The sequence below is a fragment of the Odontesthes bonariensis genome, chromosome 15 (assembly GCF_027942865.1).
Source record: "Odontesthes bonariensis isolate fOdoBon6 chromosome 15, fOdoBon6.hap1, whole genome shotgun sequence".
Lineage (NCBI taxonomy): Eukaryota > Metazoa > Chordata > Actinopteri > Atheriniformes > Atherinopsidae > Odontesthes > Odontesthes bonariensis.
In genome coordinates, this window is record NC_134520.1 from 29,450,032 (window position 1) to 29,472,756 (window position 22,725).

At 37.7% G+C, this 22,725-nt stretch overlaps 1 protein-coding gene across 5 annotated transcripts in view; it reads left to right on the plus strand.

Moving 5' to 3' along the window:
* Positions 1–22,725, plus strand: part of LOC142400733 (discs large homolog 1-like protein) — a 111,763-nt gene that overhangs the window by 65,911 nt on the left and 23,127 nt on the right. For all 5 annotated transcript variants that reach the window (XM_075485905.1, XM_075485907.1, XM_075485908.1 and 2 more), the window contains 9 exons: positions 1,635–1,688; positions 4,093–4,143; positions 5,803–5,927; positions 6,254–6,423; positions 6,825–6,961; positions 7,973–8,117; positions 9,280–9,412; positions 11,062–11,218; positions 11,939–12,041. In XM_075485905.1, coding sequence (XP_075342020.1) covers positions 1,635–1,688; positions 4,093–4,143; positions 5,803–5,927; positions 6,254–6,423; positions 6,825–6,961; positions 7,973–8,117; positions 9,280–9,412; positions 11,062–11,218; positions 11,939–12,041 — 1,075 coding nt within the window. The remainder of the gene's footprint in view (positions 1–1,634; positions 1,689–4,092; positions 4,144–5,802; positions 5,928–6,253; positions 6,424–6,824; positions 6,962–7,972; positions 8,118–9,279; positions 9,413–11,061; positions 11,219–11,938; positions 12,042–22,725) is intronic.

The following is a 22,725-nucleotide window of genomic DNA, read 5'->3' on the forward strand; positions in this document are numbered from 1 at the left end:
CACCTTTAGCCTGTTGTTTATTTGATGTTTCAGAAACATCATCATGTTTGTGGTAATAATTAACCTATATAAATCTCTTTCCTCTAGTAACGCACACACACGCGCACACACACACACACACACACACACACACACACACACACATACACACCAAACGACAATAGCAGCTGCATCTGTCAGCATGTCCTCACTGTCTCAGCATCCATGAATTGCACTGTAGCCTCCAGCCCCTCCTCTTTGCCTGAACCGTTCTCCACTTCTGCTCTCAACCTGCTGTTGCCCTTTTTTTATTCCTGTATGTGTGTTTTGTTTGTGTGCATCTGTCTCCCCCCACTGCTCCTCCTCGTTGTTGCTGTTGAGCAGGCAGATTTCACTCCTCCCACCATACCTATAATCCCTGTGACCCCATCCTCCCCACCCCCTCTCTCTTCCCATGTGGGATCAAGCATAGAGTCAGCTTGACTGACAGACAGTTTCACATGTGGCAGTGGGAGAGAAAAATGTATGTGTGTGTGTGTGAAAGAGAGAGAGAGAGAGGAGATAAATGCGTTCAACAGTGTGGATGCGAGAAAGAGATTAGTGCAGGGGGATAGATGATGTTGCTGCTCTGTTGCACATTCATACTCTGAAGTCAGTGTGGGCTGGTGTGGCTGGCCTGTTTTGTTAACTTTTTTCTACAGAACAAGTGCTGGAGCTTTTACATGGACAAGCACATGCAAAGCTGGTGTGTTGGACAGGACTAGAGCTGCAGAGGGTGAACTTGCAGGCACTAAATATTTTCTGGAGATAAAGTGAAAGTAGACAAGAGGACATAAGGCAAAAAGATTTATGCTGCACTTGCAAATATGAGGATAAAAAAGCAACCCAGGGTTCTTTATTAGCTGGTGTAAGGTTTGTTATTTGCTTGCTTTGGAACCAAAGGATATTATTTAATGCTAGTCATTTGTGGCTACTCTGGCACTAGCTCTTTTAGCAGTGAAATGTGAAGGCCTGGGATCTTGAACGAGGCCAGGGAGAAAAAAGGAGCTTAGAGTAAAATCACTTGTGAGAAGGAATGAGAGAAAAAAGAAAACAGGAGATACTGTGCAGTGGAGAGAGGAGAGGAGAAATGACAGATCATCAATTGCAGATGATCAGTGTATTAAATTCCGACAGAATGTTGGCTTAATTTCAGAGAGTCAGTTCGGTCAGCATATACAGTATGATAGTGTTGCATTTTATAGTGTCATAAAATCATGCAGCGCTGCAGTGGTACATTGTTCTGCTATTAGAATTCTATTAGAAATGTATCATTAAAGGGTGTTAGAGTGCTTTGTAGTGCAGAACTGAATTGCTAAGAGTACTTTATGGCAGTATAGCAGAGTTTGATAAAAGTGTTACATAGTGTGGTTTGCAGTGTGATACATTAGTACTGTCCACTAAAAGGGCTGTACAGTATGTCATGCGGTGTATGCAGTCGCTTCATGGTGGTAATCCATAGCAGATGTACTCAACATGCTGTACCAAAACCTGAGACGAGTAAGTCATAACCTCTGCTTTCTGTTTAAGTCTAATAGTGGTTCTCGAGCTTCTTTTTCATTGTAATATTATTTTTGATTAAAAGCATTTAATAATTCTGCTGTTTTTGTTTGCAGGCCAACCCCCCTCCAGTGGTGGTGAACACCGACAGCGTCGACACTCCGCCATATGTGAGTACTGCTTCAAAGATGCTGATGCAAGATTTCATTAATTGCTTACATCACACCCTACTGTAACCTCTCAGAGGCCAATGCTTGATATACAACATTTTTTTTGTGTCCCTAATTCTTTTTTGAGAAGATTCCTGAGAAAAAGCAAAAATGTTCACTCCCACTGATTCAAGAGAAGCATTGAATTAGATCTTAGTGGCTCTGTGTGGACCAAAGCGCCCTGATTTTGACCTCTGTTGAGGCTCAGAGCACTCGTCAATAAGAAATGCATTGTAATGTTGTGGTAGTTTTAACCTAAATACAGTTTATTTCTGATTTTACAAATTAATGTTATCAGTATTAGTTTACAATACAGTCACTGGATCCAGTTGGCTAAAAAAATCAACCAGTCCTGACAGACCAATCACACACCTTGAGCTGTTGACGTACTTTTATTGCCAAGAAATATTTTTGTTAGCAGAGACACGAAACCAAGGTGTGACACAACTCTGTGAGTTTCCCTGACCTGTAAAATATATAAAACCCTTTCATAGTACAATCAATATATTTCTAATTGTGTTCTGAGATTCTAAAATCGTGCACCGTACTTATAAATTTTTTATTTTTTTTTTAGAAACAGTACAAGCAATAATGTAATATGTGGAGTGATTTTTTTTTTTTTTTTTTTACACTATTTCAGATTCCTAGTTTCAAAGAACTCTCAGTCTTGAATTTGATAAATCTAGGTGTTGCCTTACTGGAAGCCAGCTGCTGCCGAGAATCCCTGTGCTCTGTTGTTAGATAAGTTCATTTAATAATTATTGTGAATTACTCCCTTCTGAACTAAAACTGAAATAAAACACAAGCAGAAACAGTTTTTCAACAATAAAGCTGGATCAGTGTTCACCGATTCTACTGATAAGGTTACTTCAGGGCAAAAAAATTATGCAAATAGGGACACATTTGAACACACATCTGCCTCTCATCATGACCTTAGTAAATTGATTTAGTTTATAACCAGATGCCACCCAGTCTGAATCTAAAGAGTGTGTTTTGTTATAATCGCAGACACACAGTACAGTACATGGCAGTTGTCAGACAGCTATGTCCTCAGTTGAAAGCAGCAGAAATTCAAAGTCTAAACTAATCTGACTGCACAGAGACACAGATTACAGCCAGGCGGATTACACGGGCCACTGGGATGCCAGTCGACCACTGTGAGTGTTTGTGTGTGGGAGTGCTCGCCTGCAGCAGCTGTATCTGACACACAAAACATTATAAACTGGGTGGAGCACAGCATATATGATGGTCTTATCAGATTTATCTCTGTGCCCTTTTCATGCAGTCCGAAAATGTACTGTAGATGTTAATATGCTTTATAGTGAGAGCAGTTCAGGTGGAGCATTTCGATTGGCTCATGGGAAATTCAGCAGGGATGCTCTTAAATGTGACATCAGACGTGCATCATCATTAAGTACGCATTACAAGTTAAATCTTTGGGATTTGTGCGTCATTCATGAATGTTGTAAACTCACATTTCTGATTTTTGTTGTGGCTTTACTGACCTGATCAGTGCATAAACAATCAGATAATCATGTCAGCCTTTGGATTAAATAGGCAAGCGATTGAAGTTTACTTAAACAGCATATTTCTCAGATAAAGTTAACAATAGAATACGCTAAACCATTGAAACAACAACATTAATAGTAAAAAATAAACAAAATTGTACACATACATAGCAGCTCTGTCACTAAAAAAAAGAAAAAAGAAGAGAAAAAAAACTCTAAAAGTTCTAAAATAAGAGAGGTGCATTCAACAGTAAAGCAACCACTGCTGTAAAGGAATGATTCCCTGGTTTACTCAGGCTCTGAGTAGAAGATATTTAACAGGTCTGAAACGTGGGGGGCTTCTGCATGCAAAACCCAGAAATATATTACAAAGTCAGTGAAAAAAAGTGATTATAAAACGAGATTATAAATGAGATAAATGAGATTATAAAACTGGAGTAAAGTAAGATCCTCTCTTGGTTCCATTGAAGAGTTTTGCAGCAGTGTTTTTTACACATTGAACTTAATCAAAGGCTATTTTCAAAACTAAATATATGTTCCTATTTTGAAAAAATACAGGACAAAAAATTTAAAAGTGCTTTGAGTGCAAGCCTCAGCTTTCCTATATTTTCTACTAACATGCTACTCAACTAACAAGGATTTTTTTTTTTAGTTTGAGTGATTGGAGTTACTCGAGTAGTTTTAGCCTATTTATATATCAATATATATATACATGGATAGATATAAAATATCAATATCTATCTATATATACATATGTGTGTGTATACTTGTGCGCTTTTATTAAAGTGGTCAAGGTGATTACAGTTTTTTCATAGTATTTGGTATTTATTTTCTCCCTGTTCCTCTGTTTCTGACAGGTCAATGGAACAGAAGCAGACTATGAGTATGAAGAAATCACACTGGAGCGGGTAAGATATTGCAACATACACACCATCAAAATATGTTTCAAGATATGTCATATCTTATTATTACAAATTAAATTAGACTCCTAAGTTTAAATTTGAAAATTGTACAATTATTAAGAGCTAATAGTTAGATTAAAGTGTTGCTTAATCTTGATTATTGCTCTGTAGTATGACCCTTAGTATGTCTGTTTATGCACTGTTTGCTCCAGTAGGAGGCTGGTTGAGTCATTAGCGCCCTTTAAAGTTGTCATAAACAGATGTTTATGTGCCACATAATGATTTAAGGTGATTATTTTAATGTTATTTTAGAAAGTCAAACAATTTAGGGGGCATATATTACCATAAAAATGTTAATTTAAAAAAGATGAGGTTGTACAACCACATAGATTTAGCTATTAAACTTCCATTTGCCCTGCATCAGCTGTCTTAATCCTCCATTATCTTTCCCCTCTACCATCATCGTATCATTCTTCTTTTCCCTTACTCAGCCTGAGCCTTGATCTGATTCTGCTGACCCTCTTCCTTTGTCCTCTCCATTTCTTGTCCATCCTTCCCTACTTTCCTTTCCTGGCCCTCTAAAACCCCTCTTCTCTCATTATATTCCCCTTTCTCTCACACCCGAGGCTGTAGCTCAGTCTCTCTCCATCACTCTTTTCTCCTGTGACCTGGTTCTGTCTGCTTGACTGGATCTGCTTTAAAGTCACCATGGACATACACGCAAACACAAGCGCAGACATTACTCTAGCTTGAAGCCCATGACAGAGCATGAGTAGTGAGTGAATGAGTCGCCAAGCAATTAATATCTTCAGATAATGTTTTTGCTGTGTGTGTGTGTAGAGTTTACAGGATTGATCTGTTATGTGTTGGACATGCTATTTGTTCATATTATGTTTATTAGTTCTGGCCAAGAATTAAGAATTTAGATGATATTGAATGAAGCTTGTAAACCAATAGCATTAAGAGGTGGTAGATGGTTCTTGGTGATAACTAAGATTTGGAGAAATAATATTTGGTATATTAGATGCAGTATAGTTGTGTATTAATAATGTGTTAGGTTTTGGTAACAAGAAGGATTCATCTTATGGACAAATTACTCCAGTAGACTAACAGGACCCTATGTAACCTACCGAACTGAATCTGCTTTTCACACTGCTGAAGCATCTCTTGCCTCATTCAGTCTGAAATACTATACTTTATACTTTGTTTTAGCTTCTGTCTCTTTAAGGCTCTCCTCCCTAAAGGCCAAATCTGCGATGATTAGTCAAAAATCAGCCTATTCTTTTTTTTTTTTTCTAATGTGTGGCAAACTACCCACTTGACAGGCACATTTCAAATGTGTTTCATGGCGATGTGGACGACTGAATCTGGATTGCAAATAGTTCAGGAGCTGTGTCTCCTTTGGGAGAGAATAACTTCTTCTGGTGTGGAGTATGAGCTTTGTAACTTTGGCAGAAGAATAATATGTCCCCCCTGAAAATATGTCTCTGGCCTCTGGGTGATATATGCAAGCAATGCTTTTGTAAATTCAATCCTGGACTGTCAGCAATTCCACACAAAGTAGTTTCACACACTACAATTGATATTTTCAAAGCGGTAATAATGCTCGGAGGATGTTAATTTTTTCAGCATTTAGTCACACCTTGTATCTGTGTGTCTGTTTAGGGTAACTCAGGCCTGGGGTTTAGTATTGCTGGAGGCACTGATAACCCCCACATTGGAGAGGACCCCTCAATCTTCATCACTAAGATTATACCGGGTGGAGCAGCAGCACAGAATGGACGACTCAGGTACAAACACAGACATTTGTTTTTTGTTCCAGTATGACACCACACTCGACTTACAACAGAAATGTAACATCTTGTTCTTAAGAGTTCTGCATTATAACAAAATAGAGTCTTATTTTACTTCACTCATCTATTAATGAGGTCTCCAATGTTCGTTAACCTTTTTATTTATTTTTCATAATATAGTAAAGCTACTAAAAGTGTCGTCTCTATAATTTTCTCCCTTTATGGTTATAATGACAGCAATGGACTTAAAATGTTTTGCTTCTCCTCAGTTATCTCCATTTACAAGTCAAAAAACATATTTACTGTATGTGATGTTACTGCAGGGTTAATGACTGTATAGTTCGGGTGAATGAAACGGATGTTCGGGAGGTAACTCACAGCGGGGCTGTGGAGGCACTGAAGGAGGCCGGAGGTCTGGTCCGATTGTGTATACGACGCAGAAGGAGCCTTGCTGAGAGAGTCATGGATATCAAACTGGTCAAAGGGCCCAAAGGTAAGAAAATGATACGTGCACATTGATTTGGGGTCTTTGAGCTTTAACACACATATAGTTTACTTGTTTTGGTACTATATTAGGACATTGGATTTAAAATGTTGAATAGGCTATGAGGTTTAGTGTTGGCTTTCAAAGTTGTTTTTAAGAAATGAAAGTATCAGCTAATGCTTTAAAGTAAAACTGTACAATGTTTAGCAGTTGGCTAGAATTGTCTCATAATTGGCATGTTCAAGCAGCAAATATGCAATAAAATGACTGAGCAGGGAGGAGAGAGGAATGATAAAGCAACTGGAACCATTCAAGCCATGAAAAACCCGAAAGAAGATACCTAATGTTAAGAATGTTCTCCAGTAACTTGACAAAGAGTAGAAATCTGACCCATCAATGTTTTCTTCCAGGTTTAGGATTCAGTATAGCAGGTGGTGTTGGAAACCAGCATGTCCCTGGCGACAACAGCATCTATGTAACTAAAGTCATTGAGGGAGGAGCCGCACACAAGGATGGACGGCTACAAATAGGGGACAAACTTGTTGCTGTAAGAAACAACTCAGTGCTCTCTCTCGTTTTCATCAGAGTCTGACTGTACACACAAAAGCAGATATTTGCTGTAGACCATAGTCCATATCAGGAATGAAATGAAGTAGTTAAGCTGTGCAGAATTTATTTAATTATGTTTTAACACAACAATGTAAATAGAAATACAGATAAGGATGTTTCATAAAAAGCATCGAAACACATGACATAACACAAATCATATATTCTTAAATGCAAATAAATTAATTTCCCTGAGTTTACATGAAAAACTGTGAAATTTAACACTTCATAAGAACTGGCATAAAGTTCAGTTCACACGGATTAAAACTGAACAAGTTCATGTTCATAATTATCCTTTTGAAATTCTGAATTTAGTTCATAGTCCCCAAATGAACAAGTTCATAAAATGTTTTTAATGCATAGCCTACTTCATTTGATCATGTTCACACATACGATGAAAGAATATTTCCCAGCAGAAGCCCAGTGAGAAATGCTTTAGTCTGACAATTAACATCACACCAAAGGTAACTTCAGCAGTCAGTGGAAAAAAAATTCAAAAATGCAATTCCAAAAATAATCAACACGTCATACACCAAAAAAAAATGAAAACAGATAAAATCATACTTTGTGCATGACTCAAGAAAGGACAGAATGAAAACTTGGTATGCACAACATGGTTACTGTTATGTAAGTGGTGCAGAAATCTTTGTGAAATCTGTGGCCCCCACTGGAGCTTGCACCCGTCAAGAACATCCTTAAAGAAGTTCTTCCCTCTTCTAGAGAGAGCTCGGCTCGCTTCACGTTTGTCAGTTAAAAGCTGCCATGTTCAGTTCAAAATTGCCTGCAAATATGAACGCCTCTCATGAACTCCCACATTTTGATGCATTCTTGCACAACTCAACAAAACTGCGTGATGATGTGTTTTTTGTGGCATTCAGGTGTATTGTATCAATCTTGTGTTTGCTGTGTGTCTGTTCATCTACATATATGGTGTACTTACTTTTCTTTCTAGGTAAATAGCTCCTGTTTGGAGGAGGTGACTCATGAGGAGGCAGTCGCCGCACTGAAGTCCACTCCTGATGTTGTGTACCTCCGTGTAGCCAAACAAACTTCCCTTTTCATCAACGACAACTTCCCTCCACCTGATGTCACTAACTGTGAGTACACACCTGACAGCTCTTCAGTACATGCCTATTGACTAAAGCTAAAGCTTCTGATCACACACATGAATAAAGCTACATTTTTTTCTTTGAGCTGTGAGTTGGAGAAAAGAGTCCAGTTCAGAGTGACTCACTCATAAATCATAAAATCTCAGACAGTCATCATTACAATCAACCGGAGTATAAGGTTCTCTAGATCTTATAAAGCAGAAGGAGGCAAATCAGGAAAGTGAAGTGCTTTCATGGCAAGTGACTTGTTTGCTGATGCATTGGATCTTGATGACATAAGGATAAGTTAGGTAGTTAGATAGACTTGGAGCTCTGATATGATTCTTCGATTTGGATCTTCGGTGTGGTAAAATATGTTACCATTGCCTCCTTTAGGAAAATTGTCAAACAAAACATTTAAGAAACACTGTGAAGTGGCATCAAAGTGTTACAGAGATTAATATCACATACTCCACATCTCACATCAGATACAGAATATTTTCAAGTAGTATTAAAAGTATGTCTCTCAATAAATATGTCATCAAATGTATCTAAAATGGTGATACAATATCTTAAAGAGTTGGTGCCCAAAAAAAGGTTTTTTGGGCACAGAATGTTAATAAAAAATAAAAAAAATAAGACTTTCTGGTTTAAAATGAAATTATGAATATAATTCTCCAGAAAACTATGGTCATATTGTGGTCATATAATTGTCCATTGTAATAGAACAAAAAGTCTGACAGTTTTAAAAGCATTAAAAGTTGCTTAGAAATATGTATGTTAATATTTTGAATATGTTCCACATCAATCTCTTCCTCTTGTCAATTGGTTTTTATAAAATTCTGATGTCAGACAGGGTCAATTTGGTCCACAGGCTTACGGCCACCTGACATTTTTCCAAATCAGCATTTTATCTTACAGCATGACATTTATCACGGCTCTCAAACATGTTACCAAACCAAACATATCACACTCGTCATCTCAGTGTATGAGTAGAATATTTAATTATAAAGGTTTATTCAATAGTTTTTGACCCTGTAGGAACAGTGATTGATCTAAATATAAGTGTAAATGTATCTCATAACCAAAAACAGTACTATCATAGCAATGTTTCAAATGTACATTGATAATTGAAATTGATATGAAATAAAATTGTTCTTCGTTCATCTAGCATACTCCCCACACCAGGATAACCATATAAGCCCCTACATGAGCGGTAGCCAGTCTGTAAGCCCCGCCCCTCTGACCACACCACGATACTCACCTCTGCCCAGGACCATGACCGGAGATGAGGACGTCACCAGGTGAGAGCTCAATAGTTATTATATTTGATTCTTTCTGATTAAGGATAAAGTTTGCAAATATTTGCAAATATTTTACTACATATTTGAAGGTAACTTTTGAGAAGCTGCGTTTTAACTTCTATCTTTTGCACTAACAAACCGTTTTATTTATTAGGCAGTTTTGTTAGTTTGGTACATAATGTATATTCAGCTGTTTACCTGGTATACAGTCTTTTTTTTCTATAAAGTTCTTTGCTCCCTCCATCAGGACTTGTCTCATGTTCTTCTCTGAGGTCCTCGGTGACGCTCAAAAAGGTCCTCAGTGCTGTTTTATAAAACCATTAAACACAATAATATGGTTGTGAAGGTCCCAATATATGCTGATCAACCTTCATCCTTTTCTGCCTGCAATGCAGCGGTTTGTATATGAGTGTGTTTTTGGTAAAAAAAAGGCAGATGGCATTTGCCTGAAGTTTGCTTGGCATGTAAACTCGGGTCACATATACACACACACGTGCAGATACACTCAGCGCTGTTCTACTGTCTTTAATCCATTTTAATGGAGGGATTACTGCCTATAACAGCCCTCGTCACTTGACTGGCATCACCCTGGTTACCAGAGTATGACTGATTTTGTCACAGACTTTTGGGCCAATGAGGATGCTTTGATTATGATAAATCTGATAAGCTTCTGGCGGACAGCAGGATGGTTATTTTGACGTCTGCCCTTTTTTTTCAAATTTCTCTTTCATCTTTTTCTCTCTGATTAGTCATGCAAAAGAGAAATAATAAATAACCACTGAATGAGCATAATTTTCTTACATTTGTTTTTTTTTTTCAAAGCTGGTGTCATCAGGTGACACATTTGATACTTTTTTTGATGTAATATGTGACCAAGGAATACACTAATTTAGCTTTTCTACCACAATAACATTTCCAGTACATTCATTTTTGGATATTTGCCGAAACCATTTGCCAGTAGTTCTTTTTCCCAAATTGATATAGCATTATATGTATGAATATTTATATAATGCAGCATTGCATTCTGCAAGGAAGCCAGAATTTCCTGTGGTGCTAAAACCAGAGTTATGTTCAGAGTGGACATGTCACTTGTGGCTGATTCAGCCAAATACTTCATATGAATGGTTAGAACCTTTTTAGTCGGAGGCTAAGTAGATATTCTGAGGCAGTAAAAAAAGTAAGGAAAAAGTGTTTCTTTACTTTTCCTGAAGACATTTAAGGTGTGTGGAATGGTAAAAGAATCAAATAATGAAATCGTTAGAAGTGTGCGTCTCATGCCCTACACCTGCAATTGTGGATGTTAACTCAAACTGCGACGCTGCTACAAAACTGAGAAAGTGCAATACTGACATCTGCTGGTGAATAAGTTAAATAATCCTAATGAGAAATGACCATTACTCCCACTAAAATTGACCATTTATGATCACAAATTTAACTCATTCAGAACATACATTGATACATACACTACTACCACTAAATGAAGTAGCAATATTGTTGTGTTTTTTTCTGTCCTTTCGTATATAAATTATTAACTGTAACCTTTATTACATATAAACATTGACACGTGATTTATCGATGCTTAAAGAAGTAGGATTCCATCATCATCTTTACCTTAATGCAGTGAATGTGTGATTTATGTTTGCCCCCAGGGAACCCAGACGGGTGGTGCTGCAGAGGGGCTCTACGGGTCTCGGATTCAACATTGTTGGAGGGGAGGATGGAGAAGGAATCTTCATCTCATTCATACTTGCTGGAGGTCCAGCTGATCTCTGTGGAGAACTTAGAAAGGGAGATCGCATTCTGTCGGTATGAGCAAACACCTCATACAAGTAACCTGAGAACTTACATGATTGCCATCACCTTTATGATTATTGATTCTAACTTTACTTTAATTCCTGTATAACTTACATATAGCGCCTCATTGAGGGAGTTATCTTGTCAGTTTATTTTTTTCAAGAGCCCATCTACGTTTTGTTTGTCTGCCTCTTTACAATAATGACGTGGAGTCATACAGCTAAGAATAAGGGTGAGTGTTCTGCTGAAGCTCAACATTTTGAACTTGCAGAATGCATCATTTTATTGATTTGCATTGTCTACAGCAAGCTAAAAATCAAAGGTCTCAATTAAATGGTGTTGTTTTCTTTGTATATTACCATTCATGTGTGATGAGTCTGCATTGTGTGTGATTGCTGAAGCTTTATTTAGTTATATGTCTGTGTAGAAGTTGTATTTTCTGTTCCTAAAGAAAAAAATATGAGTTTAATTTTCTACAGAAGGGATTTAAGCTGGATTTAATCCTCAGACTGCTGAGACACTGACAGTCCCAGCAGAATTAGTGTATTATTTATTCATGCATGCAAGTGCAGACAAGATTACTTTATGTATTAAAGAGGACTTCGCAAAGTACACAAATGCTACATGTGTGAGATAATGTCCAACTAAGATGTGTTTTGAAGGCCTGCTATACATTTATTACTATTTATCTGCCTCAATCTAAGCTCTAATTGTGTGTGTTTGTTTGTGTAGGTGAATGGTGTGGACCTGTCCACTGCAACACACGAGCAGGCAGCTGCAGCTCTGAAGAACGCAGGACAGACCGTTACCATAGTAGCACAGTACCGACCAGAGGGTGAGTATTGAAATAATGCATAAGATATGATAATGTGAAAATTCCTCATGACATATTTGATAAATGTATTAATCTAGAAAACTTTTTTGATACATGATTGCATGGTCTTTGTCTCTTTATTTGGTACTACCTGTTAGTATTCTGTGGAGTTTTACCGAGTTTAAGTTTTCACACACTCTGTTTTGTGTGAAAACCCTAAAATGAAAAAAATTGTGCTGTCAGAAACAAAATGCAGATGTGGTCAGAATGTGTTTAAAATGCAGATAAAGCAACAGGATTGTTATTTAGTATAGTGATGGCCTAAAAGCATGTACGACTGTTTGCCCTCTTCTATTATATAACATGTTGTCCAGCCTTTAAGATATTTCCATATTATTAATTGGAACATATTCATCACAATCAGTGCTTGACTAGACCTAAGACTAATCCTGAATGTACCTCTGAAACCAAGACTAGACCCTCAGAAAGATGTTTGAGGTTCCAGCCTAAAATTGTAAAATTTAAATCTGTCCTCACAAAGATAGACTTTATATACTGACTCACAGGATGGTGCCGAACAAGCACCATCCTGGATCTTTGTACGCTGGGAGTAACTTAGAAGGTTGTAACCAAGGAAACCAGGTTATAAGAGTTGATTGGCTCAGCTAATGGGATGCTTTCGAGGTGGCCTAAACTTAGTTCCCACATATGCACACATACACACAAAGCCACACTGCATGCTGCTTCACTAAATAAATGTTTTTTTCTGGAAGAAGATTAGCGTGTAATCTGTCTGTCTGTGTGAGACTTTTTCCAGAAAAGCTGCTTGGAGGTTTTATAGGTAAGACCAGTGATTAACACACATGATCACTTGTCCTTGGACCTCATAAGTTATTTCAGGACAGTAAGACATTTCCTAGCTGTCTGAGTTTTGTTTTTGAAAAAATAAATAAATAAAAATCCTTGAATAACCCACCATCAGTATGCAGTGCAAAGTTTTTAAAATGCCAGAAAAGAAAGAAGAAGTGTGTTGGAAGGATTAATAAAAATAACAAAAAAACAAGGTTAATACCAGAAAAAGCAAATGGACTCACTTGTTTTCTGCTTAGTATGCAGGTCAAACTTAAATTCGCCTAAGTCATGTAAGATGGCAAAATACATTATGGAGTACTAGACACTGTCAGAACGTAATGAAGTTTCTCATTAGCTAAAGTATGCAAATGTCTTGGAAGGTACAACATGGACCAAATCCTTTCATTAAGCTAAAAGTTATGATGTATAGCTTATGAATTCTAAAAGGTTGTGCAAACATGATTTATGGATTACTATTTCAAGTTGCAGGAGACAAAGTTAGGTTCAAATCAAAACTTTGATCAGTTTCTTTTAAGGAAAAAGTATTTGAATTGTTCCTATAAAAAACAGTGTCAGGTCTCTTAGGAAAAGCATGTGGTAAAGGATAAACATTGCAAATCTATTTTAAAGCACAGGTAATATAGCACTATGTAATTTATTATGTTGTGACTAAACTAAGAGATAAATAAAGCCTTTTATTGAAAAGTAATGTTCCTGCTAATCATCAATGCTAGGTGGTTTTGCTACTCATCTTTGTGAGAATATTTGGTTGTTTGGTCATGTGAATCATTAGAAGATTAATCTCAGAATCTCAATCAATCAAACAAAACCTTATTGATTATATAGCACTTTCCAAACAAGAGTGGTTTAAAGTGCACAAACAATACACATTAAACAAAAAAACAAGACAAACCAATCCAGGCATTAAGATATAGCACAGATAAGACATGTAATAAAAACAATGCACTTCAGTCACACTGACAAACTAGTCCTCTGATTCTTGAAATGTTCTCGAGAAGATTGTGACTAAATGTGGCTGTTGAAATTTAGGTCCGAGTCAAAGCTGACACCCAGGTTTCTGACTGGGTTTGTGCTTTTTAACTTTGCAGAGTGAAGTTGGGCACTTATTTTTAAACTTTCTTCTTTGGGTACACACACATTCACTTCTGTTTTGTCTTTAATTAACTGACATAAATTCTGGAATATCCAGTTGTTTATTTGTTTCAAAGAGATCTTAAACAGGGTTACATGGCATGGTAATGTAAATTTGTATGTCGTCTGCATAATTATGGTAATTTGTTTTGCTGTCTTTCATAATCTGTGCAACTGGGAGCAAGTAGGTGTCAAAAAGATAAAGTGGAAACACGTGTATTGATGTTATTTAAGCCTTCTGACTAGTAGTAGCAATCGGAAATATGACCCAGATGTCTTTTCAATATACTGCTGTCTCTCTGCAGGGAAGTACAGTGAGGACTGGGGTTATGTAGGGTGTGCACAGTAAAAATGCAATGATACTGATATCTGATGTTAGTCCTGAAGTTTATTGCACCACGACACTGCTTTTGAATAACAGCGGGACAACCAGTGAATTTGATCTGGATTTCCAGCATCTTTTGTTGAGTGTTAAGTAGGATCAGCACCACGGACAGCGCCGTAAGCCCCTAAAATGTTCTCAAGGAATACTCCAGCAAAAACATATCAAAGCTTCTCAGAGTGTAGGGCTCAAAGGTGGATTTTAAAATGCTGCATCTTGTTCACTTATAGAAGTCAAAACCTTGTAATTTGTTTGATTCATGGCAGTTACAAGAAAGTCAAAATTAAGAAGATCAAAATGTCTATTTGAGTCTCTCAGTCCAATTCTCTGTCATTGATTCAAATGTTGACTGTGTCCTACCCACAAATTAACCCTAGTATTAAAGGATTAGAATAAAAAAAGTAAAGTATTAAAGTAAAAAAGTATTGAAATAATAAAACAGCCTGTCAGCATACATGTAGCTCACAAAAATGAAATGACATAATCTCTAATTATCTTTAAAATTCAATCAAACCAAACTTTTAAACCTTGTTTTTTTAATAAATTTACTGATTCTGTCAGTAATATGTTTTTGGTTATTTGAATAACTTGTCAGAAACCAAGATGACTCAGAGGTCTTTTGATTTGGCTTAGTTTGGTTTGGTTCAGCTCTTCTTTGGCATTGTTTAGTGTTGTGTTGGGATGCTTGCTGAGACCACACTCATTAGGTATCGTAGAAGCATTACCCTTCACCTTAATTTCTATATTCTATGTTTTCCAAAAATAATCCATTAGTCTATGATGATTTTATATCTGAGTCGTGACTCTCCCACAGACTTTGTTAGTGACTGTTGAATGAACTGTGTATCAAACCTTCTGTCCATGCTGTGCTTTGGTCAGCACTATGCTATGTGTGCGCATCTGAGGTCCATGTTTGTCCCGTTCCTGTTGTGACAACATGCGGCGCTCCCTCTGTTTCACACAAACACTTCCTGCCAATAAGAGAGCAACTCATAACAACCACCACCAGGATAGGAAAAGTGTCTGTGTGTGAAGGTCTCCTCCTGTTATTTATATTAGATATGGAGTCCACAGGAGCCAAATGCAGCACAGAACTGAAAGGCTATGTGTGTGTGTGTGTGTGTGTGTGTGTGTGTGTGTGTGTCTGAGAGAAAGAAAGTACAATGGTTGATTTCAGCTGATGCAGCAGGTATAGATCTGTTTGTTAGTACTGCAGATGGATTGTGTGTAAAAAAGTTGTCATGTTAGATCAGAACTGCAAACATCCCCTGTAACATTTTAGGCAATTAATATGTACTTGACCAGGTTACTCTATTGGAATAGATTACATCCCTAATAATTTACTTTTTAAGGAGTATTCGGAGTTTCTTGTCCACTGTGCTGTGGTCATTTGAGGTATAATGGGTACACAAAAGATTCTGATTTTAGTGCTATTGCTCACTCAGCATATGTAATGTCTTTACAATAGAGCATCACATGGTCAATTAGATTTGAGTGGAGAAAATGGATCTTGTTCTCGCACTATAATAAGTCATTGTACAAATTCTAATTTCCTAAAAGAAGCTGAGTAACAAGAAATGGAAATAAGAACCCAGAAGCCACAGTTTTACAAACAGCGGAGATTAATGTTTGTAACTTTGCCTTCAGATGTTAGTGACAATAATGGATTTCAACCAAGGCGCACCAACTGCAACAATAAGAATCAGAACTGGACAATGGACTGTCACTGTAAAGCACACATTATTATTATCCTTAACTTCTTCTTAAGGCTGAATTTATGGTCCTCACAAAGATTCTGAAGATCAGATTTTACAGACAACACTGAACACCAGACAACACATCTGGTGTTCAGCCCTTTCAGAACCTGGAAAGCAGAGTGTCTGATATCAGATTTGTGATGCCGCAGGCCATCTGCAAATATGAGATTAGGCTAAGTATTTATTGGTTTCTGGGTCCTATCCTTAATAACTTTGCTAATAATGAGATAATTCACAGTATAAGTGCAATAGAGCATTTTTAGAGTTAATTATTTATTTGTTTGTCTTATTTTATGAGCAAGATCTCAAAATCTCAGATTTAGGGCAGTCCTGGTCAAAACAGCAGCATGAGACAAATAATACGAGTTTCACATTATAGGTTTAACATAAAGCAACTATTTAAAATGTTTTTTTTAAATATGAAATGATGCAGGAGAGTATTAATGGAGGGGTTAATTGGGGATAAAGACATTGCCATGCCAGATAAATTAACAGTTCTCTCCCAGTTACAAATTATGTAAATCAGCAGCAAGTTTCCATTGGGTCAGTTCTCAAAATACCCCTGAAAGTATGTAAAGAAGGAAGTGTCTGTAAGTTTATGATATTTTGAAGCTCATTCTGTAGATAAGGAGCATGAGAGAAGAAAGCAGTTTTACCCAACTCTGAATGCACCCGTGGAAAATGCTTGGCAAACTACGGGTGTTGAAAGCTCGGTAAACTCTGTGAGTCTTTTATATCCTTCTCATTGTTGTGTTTGTAAGATTGATAATAACTTTTAATGCTCTTGGTTCTGCAATCCCACATCTGTCAATACATCTTTTTTTGCTCTTTTTTTTTCTACCCTTTACATGGCAGAGATTAGGAGTAACATGAATGCATCCTTTCTAAAACCGCCGTTTGGCTACTTTCTTGTATTCATAGAACAGCTTTATCTAACACATTGGCCAAATATGTGATATTACATTTGTGATTATAATTTTGATTTAATAGAACTTCTGTTGTGTAAAATCCCGAACCTATTTTTATATTGGGTATGCTATGAACTATTCTAATTATGATTATCTTTCAAAATACAACAAAGCTTTAACATGCTAAAGATTCCCATCAGTGATAAAACTGTTGCAGCTGAGTCTGGTGCTGTCAGTGCCAGAGTTACGTTTTTGTCTGTTACTATTTCACAAAATCACTTGATCACAATTATTTAAGCTGATCACATTTGTTATTTGCAATTGTTATAATCTTCTCTATTCACTTTCGTAAGAACAAGTTAAAGAAACAAACAGAAATGTCAGATATCTATAATTATTTCCGAGCTGTTTTTCTGCCAATAGAGGTTGAACAGTTGCTTTTTTTTTTTTTTTTTTTGCTTTTTCACCTGAGTGGAGAGTTAGCACCACCTTCTGTTTATCTCAAAGAACTTTTAACATTCAAATGGCACCATTTCAATGAACTTCTGCAGACATGAATATTGTGTATTTGACTGTAAAATCAACCATTATAGCATCTCTCTCAATGTGGGCACATTTTGGTTTTAAGTAAAATGAAATAGTGTCCAAAAACTTGGATGTGGCTGTTGGATTGGCAGCAGAAAGGTGACAGCCAAAGGTGCTAATACCACTGGTCTAAAAGAAAATCAATTACAGATGCACCAACCCACTTCTTCTTTGACAAGTAATCGCCAACTAAAATCTAGAATCTCCACATCCAAGTTACACTAAAACAAGTAAAATGGGAAACTGAAAAAAATCAGCAGCATGGACAGCTGTTTGGATTTATCAGCACACGTCATAGCAGGGTTTATAATGCCCAAAGCTATTTATACTATGTTCAACAAAACTCAATCAGATAACAATCAATGCCGGCAGAAATGACGAATGTATTCAACATATCAATCGCTTTTTCTCCTGCCTCCTGCTGTGACTCTCTAGCAGTAACCATAGTCTCTCACAGTTCTCTATGGAGTTGCAACTTTTTTCAAGCACTTATAAGAGGAAAAGGCCCTAAACAGCCCTTGGTGTATAAATTAACATTTGCTGTAAGTTTCCTTTGTGATTGCAGGGTTTATTTGCAGGATAATGGAACCCTGAGTTTACTCCTAGTTCCTGACAGTTCTGAGTCTTTTGCTTTAAAGCCAAGGCAAGTTACCTGACAGGTGAGATGTTTAAAGTTGTGCTGTGTTATGTCAGCAGTTTTATTCTAAAGTTAGCTAGTATTAGTCACCATGAGCCACTTGCAGTAACAGACTGAACAGACCAGAAGCTTATAGTGTTATGGTCATAAGAGAATGCAGTTTGTGAAAAAAAGATCAATTTACAATCACACGAAGGTGTCACCTTGAGATGACAAAGCTTTTATACACAGTGCAAAATGATATCCCATAAATACATTTAAATTTAAGAATATAGCATGCTTAGATTATAGCCAATTTAAATACATTCAAGCTAATTTCCTATATTCACTTGTAATTTTTACATCACAGAGAATTCTGCATTATTGCATCATTTCCCAGCTCTAAAGTATCCAGTGCAGCTGTTGTTTGTGCTGATCATAAGAACATAAGAACATGAGTGTTCATTAATAACGACTAGATGTTGCAGTAGTGACCTTTGAGCATGATGTTCTCCTGTGCCGTCAAGTTTCCTGATTTGGGTCTATAATTCCTGCTGGTTCACAGCAGTATTAGTCACTGGGATTACACACAACTGTCACATGCACACACTTCTTTCATGTGCACAAACACACTTTTACACGACACATATAGAGGCGGTGTCTGTCAGCAGTGTTACTGAGGTGATGTAGAGAGGATTATCTTCACTTGTGTTAGCCTCCTTATTAAACTTTGTGTGTGTGTGTTTGTGTGTGTTTTGTACATCAGTTATAATGCAGTAGATTAATAGCAGCTTCATTGCTGGGCTTTCACACGAAAAGTTGTTGGAGCATCATTTGCTGCATTCATTCAGTGACGTCCCTTCCTTTCTTTTCCTGCCTGGTTCTTGCTTCTTTCTTTGTGTGTCTTCTTCCTCTCCTCCTGTCAGCTCCTGCCCTCCCCAGTGTTTGTGGTTTCTGTGGTAATGGTCTGACTCACCACCCACAAAAAGTGATCTGGGGGATTTCAGGCGTCGGTGGTAACAGGAAGCTCAATGATTTGAGATTTGCAGTGTGCCGCCTCATCACAGTGGCACTCAGCTGCCTGAGATGAACCACAATTTACAGTTTTGACATTGCAACTTGAATTCAGCAAATTCATTTGAGATATAAGTGTCCCCTTCTCTTCTTGCATCTCTCCTGAAACCTGATAATCAATTCCAGTATAGATTACTATACTGTACTGTTTAAATTATAGATGAGCTTCAGCCGCCAGCACTGCTATTTATAGAGCAAAGAACTCATAGTGCGTCAAGCGTTTTATATTTGTAAAAGAGACTTAACAAGTGAAAGATTTGGGAGGGGTTTCTTTTTTTTTTAAATTTTACTTTTTTAGGGTTTTAGTTTTTACAAATGTATCAAGATAGTTTCATAAAAGCGTTTTAAAAACTCTTTTAAACATTTTTAAGTTCTCTTACAGTTAGGTTTTACATTCACATTCACCTGTTATGTCTATTCACCCATTGAACTAATGATGTCTCTAAACTGCAGGTATGAGAGTTTATGTATCCAGTCAAAAAAAAAAAATTTTTGCACAAATTAAAAAGCTTTCAGACAGAAAAAATAAAAAAATCTTTTGTTGGAGACAAAGTTAGTTTGATGGCCTCTGTTACATTGAAAGAGTCCTTATTTATTACACGGTCTTACTTTTTACTATTGCTCCTCTTCCATTGTGTGTTTGTCTGCAACTAAGCAAGAAAAGTGTTTATTATGGTCTGATCTTGTCTCTGATTCTTTGCTCATCTGGATGGAGAAAAGTTGTGTTTTAAAACTTTTAAAGGAACACATTAGTGTGGGCGCAACCCAACTTTAACATAAATGATTTACTTCACTCCTCTCGCCAACCATCTGTCAGGTGACAGATCTGATGACAAATCATAGAAAGTTATCTACTTGAGACTCCCTTGGAGTCAGAACAGAACAAAAAAGAAGCCCAGCTGCTTTCTGTTTATGATCTTTTGATTATAATTACCTGGATATCTGGGGATCTGTGGAATAAAAAAAAAAGAGTACATTTTAAATCAAACGTGACCAGAAAATATCTAATAGAACATGAAGCAGCATGTTTGATTCATACTCCTTCATGCAGGACTGAAACAAGGGTGAACATCATCTATAGCTAGTCATCTATTCATAGAGACATACAGAGGCCATAGACACAGTGGTAATTAAGTTTTAACTTTTCCGTCTGTGTTTTCAAAATGTCCCACAGTTAAGTAGGTAAAAAATGTGTAAACAGGTAACAGAGTAGAAATTAGGTTCTTAATGGAAAATATTAGTGCAATGCACACACTAAAGGTGAGCCAATAATCTCCGGTGGTTTTCTCTTGGTTTGCTCTGAAGCTGCACATAATGCAGAAAAGGCTGCTCAGTGGAAGAACAATGCTCCTCTAGGGAGGGGAAGAGAGGGGAGGACAGGACAGGACAGGAGAGGGGAGGAGAAGGGAGGGGAGGAGACTAGAGGACAGGAGAGGGGAAGGGAAGATAGGAGAGGAGACTAGAGGACAGGAGAGGGGAAGGGAAGATAGGAGAGGAGACTAGAGGACAGGACAGGACAAGAGTGGGGAGGGGAGAAGAAGAGACTAGAGGATAGGGGAGCAGAGGAGAGGAGACGAGAGGACAGGAGAGGAGATGGGAGGGGAGGAGAGAGGAGGACAGGACACGAGAGGGGAGGGGAGGATAGGAGAGGAGAGGAGAGGTAATTGAAGAAAGCAGGGAATATGAGCCCCAGGGCCATTTGTCTCTGTCTTCACCCCTTCCCCCCTATTCTTTTTTCCTGGTCTCCTCCTCCTCACTTTTCTCTTCTCCATCATTCTCTCCCTCTATTACGTCGTGTTTTCTTTGTCCTTCTCTGCGTTTCTCTCCTGCTCTTATTCTGATAAGGCTACATTGAGTTGATGTGTGTTGACAGAGACAATTAAATGCTGATCATGTGAAACTTCATATGTGGTGATGATGCGTGTTCTCACAGGGAGTTTCATGTCTGTTGAAAACTGAGCTGGTCTCTGCTGGAGACGGAGAGAAATGGAAGCAGATGAAGACACAGGCAAACATAAATCATGCACACTAGAAAAAGTTCTTATGAAGATAAATGCGAAGATAACGTCTTTATTTTGCTGCTTCTATATAAAATGAATACAACACCCATGTAGAATATATGAATCAAGATGTTACTTAAGCTTTCCAAAAATCAATTTAAAAAATGCTTGGTCAACCTCAGCTCTGTGTGTTTGTCCGTGCGTGTCCGTGCGTGTCCGTGTGTGTGTGTGTGTGTGTGTGTGTGTGTGTGTGTGTGTGTGTGTGTGTGCGTGGTGTGTTGAGCAATTCCCAAGGCCAAAGTAGGGCCGGAGAGCCTGGCATCAACTCAGCTTCCTGCATGAGTGACCTGAGGGAACACTGTGTGTGTCTATTTGTGAGTGTGTGTGTGTGTCTCCGCCCTACAGCAAGCTGCTGTCAAAAGAGGGGGAGGAGCAAAATGAACACACCAGCGAACAAGAGACGGAGAAAGAGAGGAGTGTAGTAGAGAGAGGGAGTTAGCATCTGTTGTTTCTCTGGCAGCTTAGCAGAACTGGACTGATTTCACACACACACGTTTGTGGGTTGTTTTCTTTTTTTTTCTCTCTCTCTCTCTGTGCCACACATAAACTGCATACTTGCACACACTTGTATTCACACACACACACACATTCCCATCTCTCCACTCTGGCTCTTTCTCATGCTGAATCTAACGTGGAGTTGGCATTAGATCGTTTCGAGCATCTCTACTTTTTCCCTCATTCACTCTGAGAATCGAGCCTCACTCTCACACACCAAGACACTGATAGGAAAGCCACTGTGCCGGCATCACATCGTGGACGTTGAGGCTGCCTGTCTGCCAGCAGTGTGTGAGTACAGCTGAGAGGGAGCTGAACTAATTTACATGTTAACATCTTGTCTCTGGTAATATTCCATTTTCTGAAAACATTGCGCAACTTCGGATATTTTTGGGTATGATTGAAATGCGAGTAGAAAATGTAGAAACAATAGTGACTTAATATTAAGTTTTGGTTGATCAGAAGATTTTTAAGGCTCAAAATAATGCAAAGATATTCAAAACTAAGGCTCTGACTTGTGAGATTTTGTTCACAGTTTTAGTCCTTAAACAGAAATTATTATTGCTGTATCCATGTCAGCACAAGCGTTGTCTCTCAGGACTCATCAGCTATGACATATCAGCTGTTCTGTAGATCAAAAAGAACCGCAACTTAGTGCTCCACACTTTATCTGCTTTTGTTTCCATTGTTTGATATCTGTCACTTTTTATGTCAGTGGATCATAAATGCTATTACTGCACCACACCGAAGATAAATGACATTTAGCCATTTATGTTTCCTGTCATCCTATTTCCATTTCACTCATTCTGTCTTCTACTAAGCCT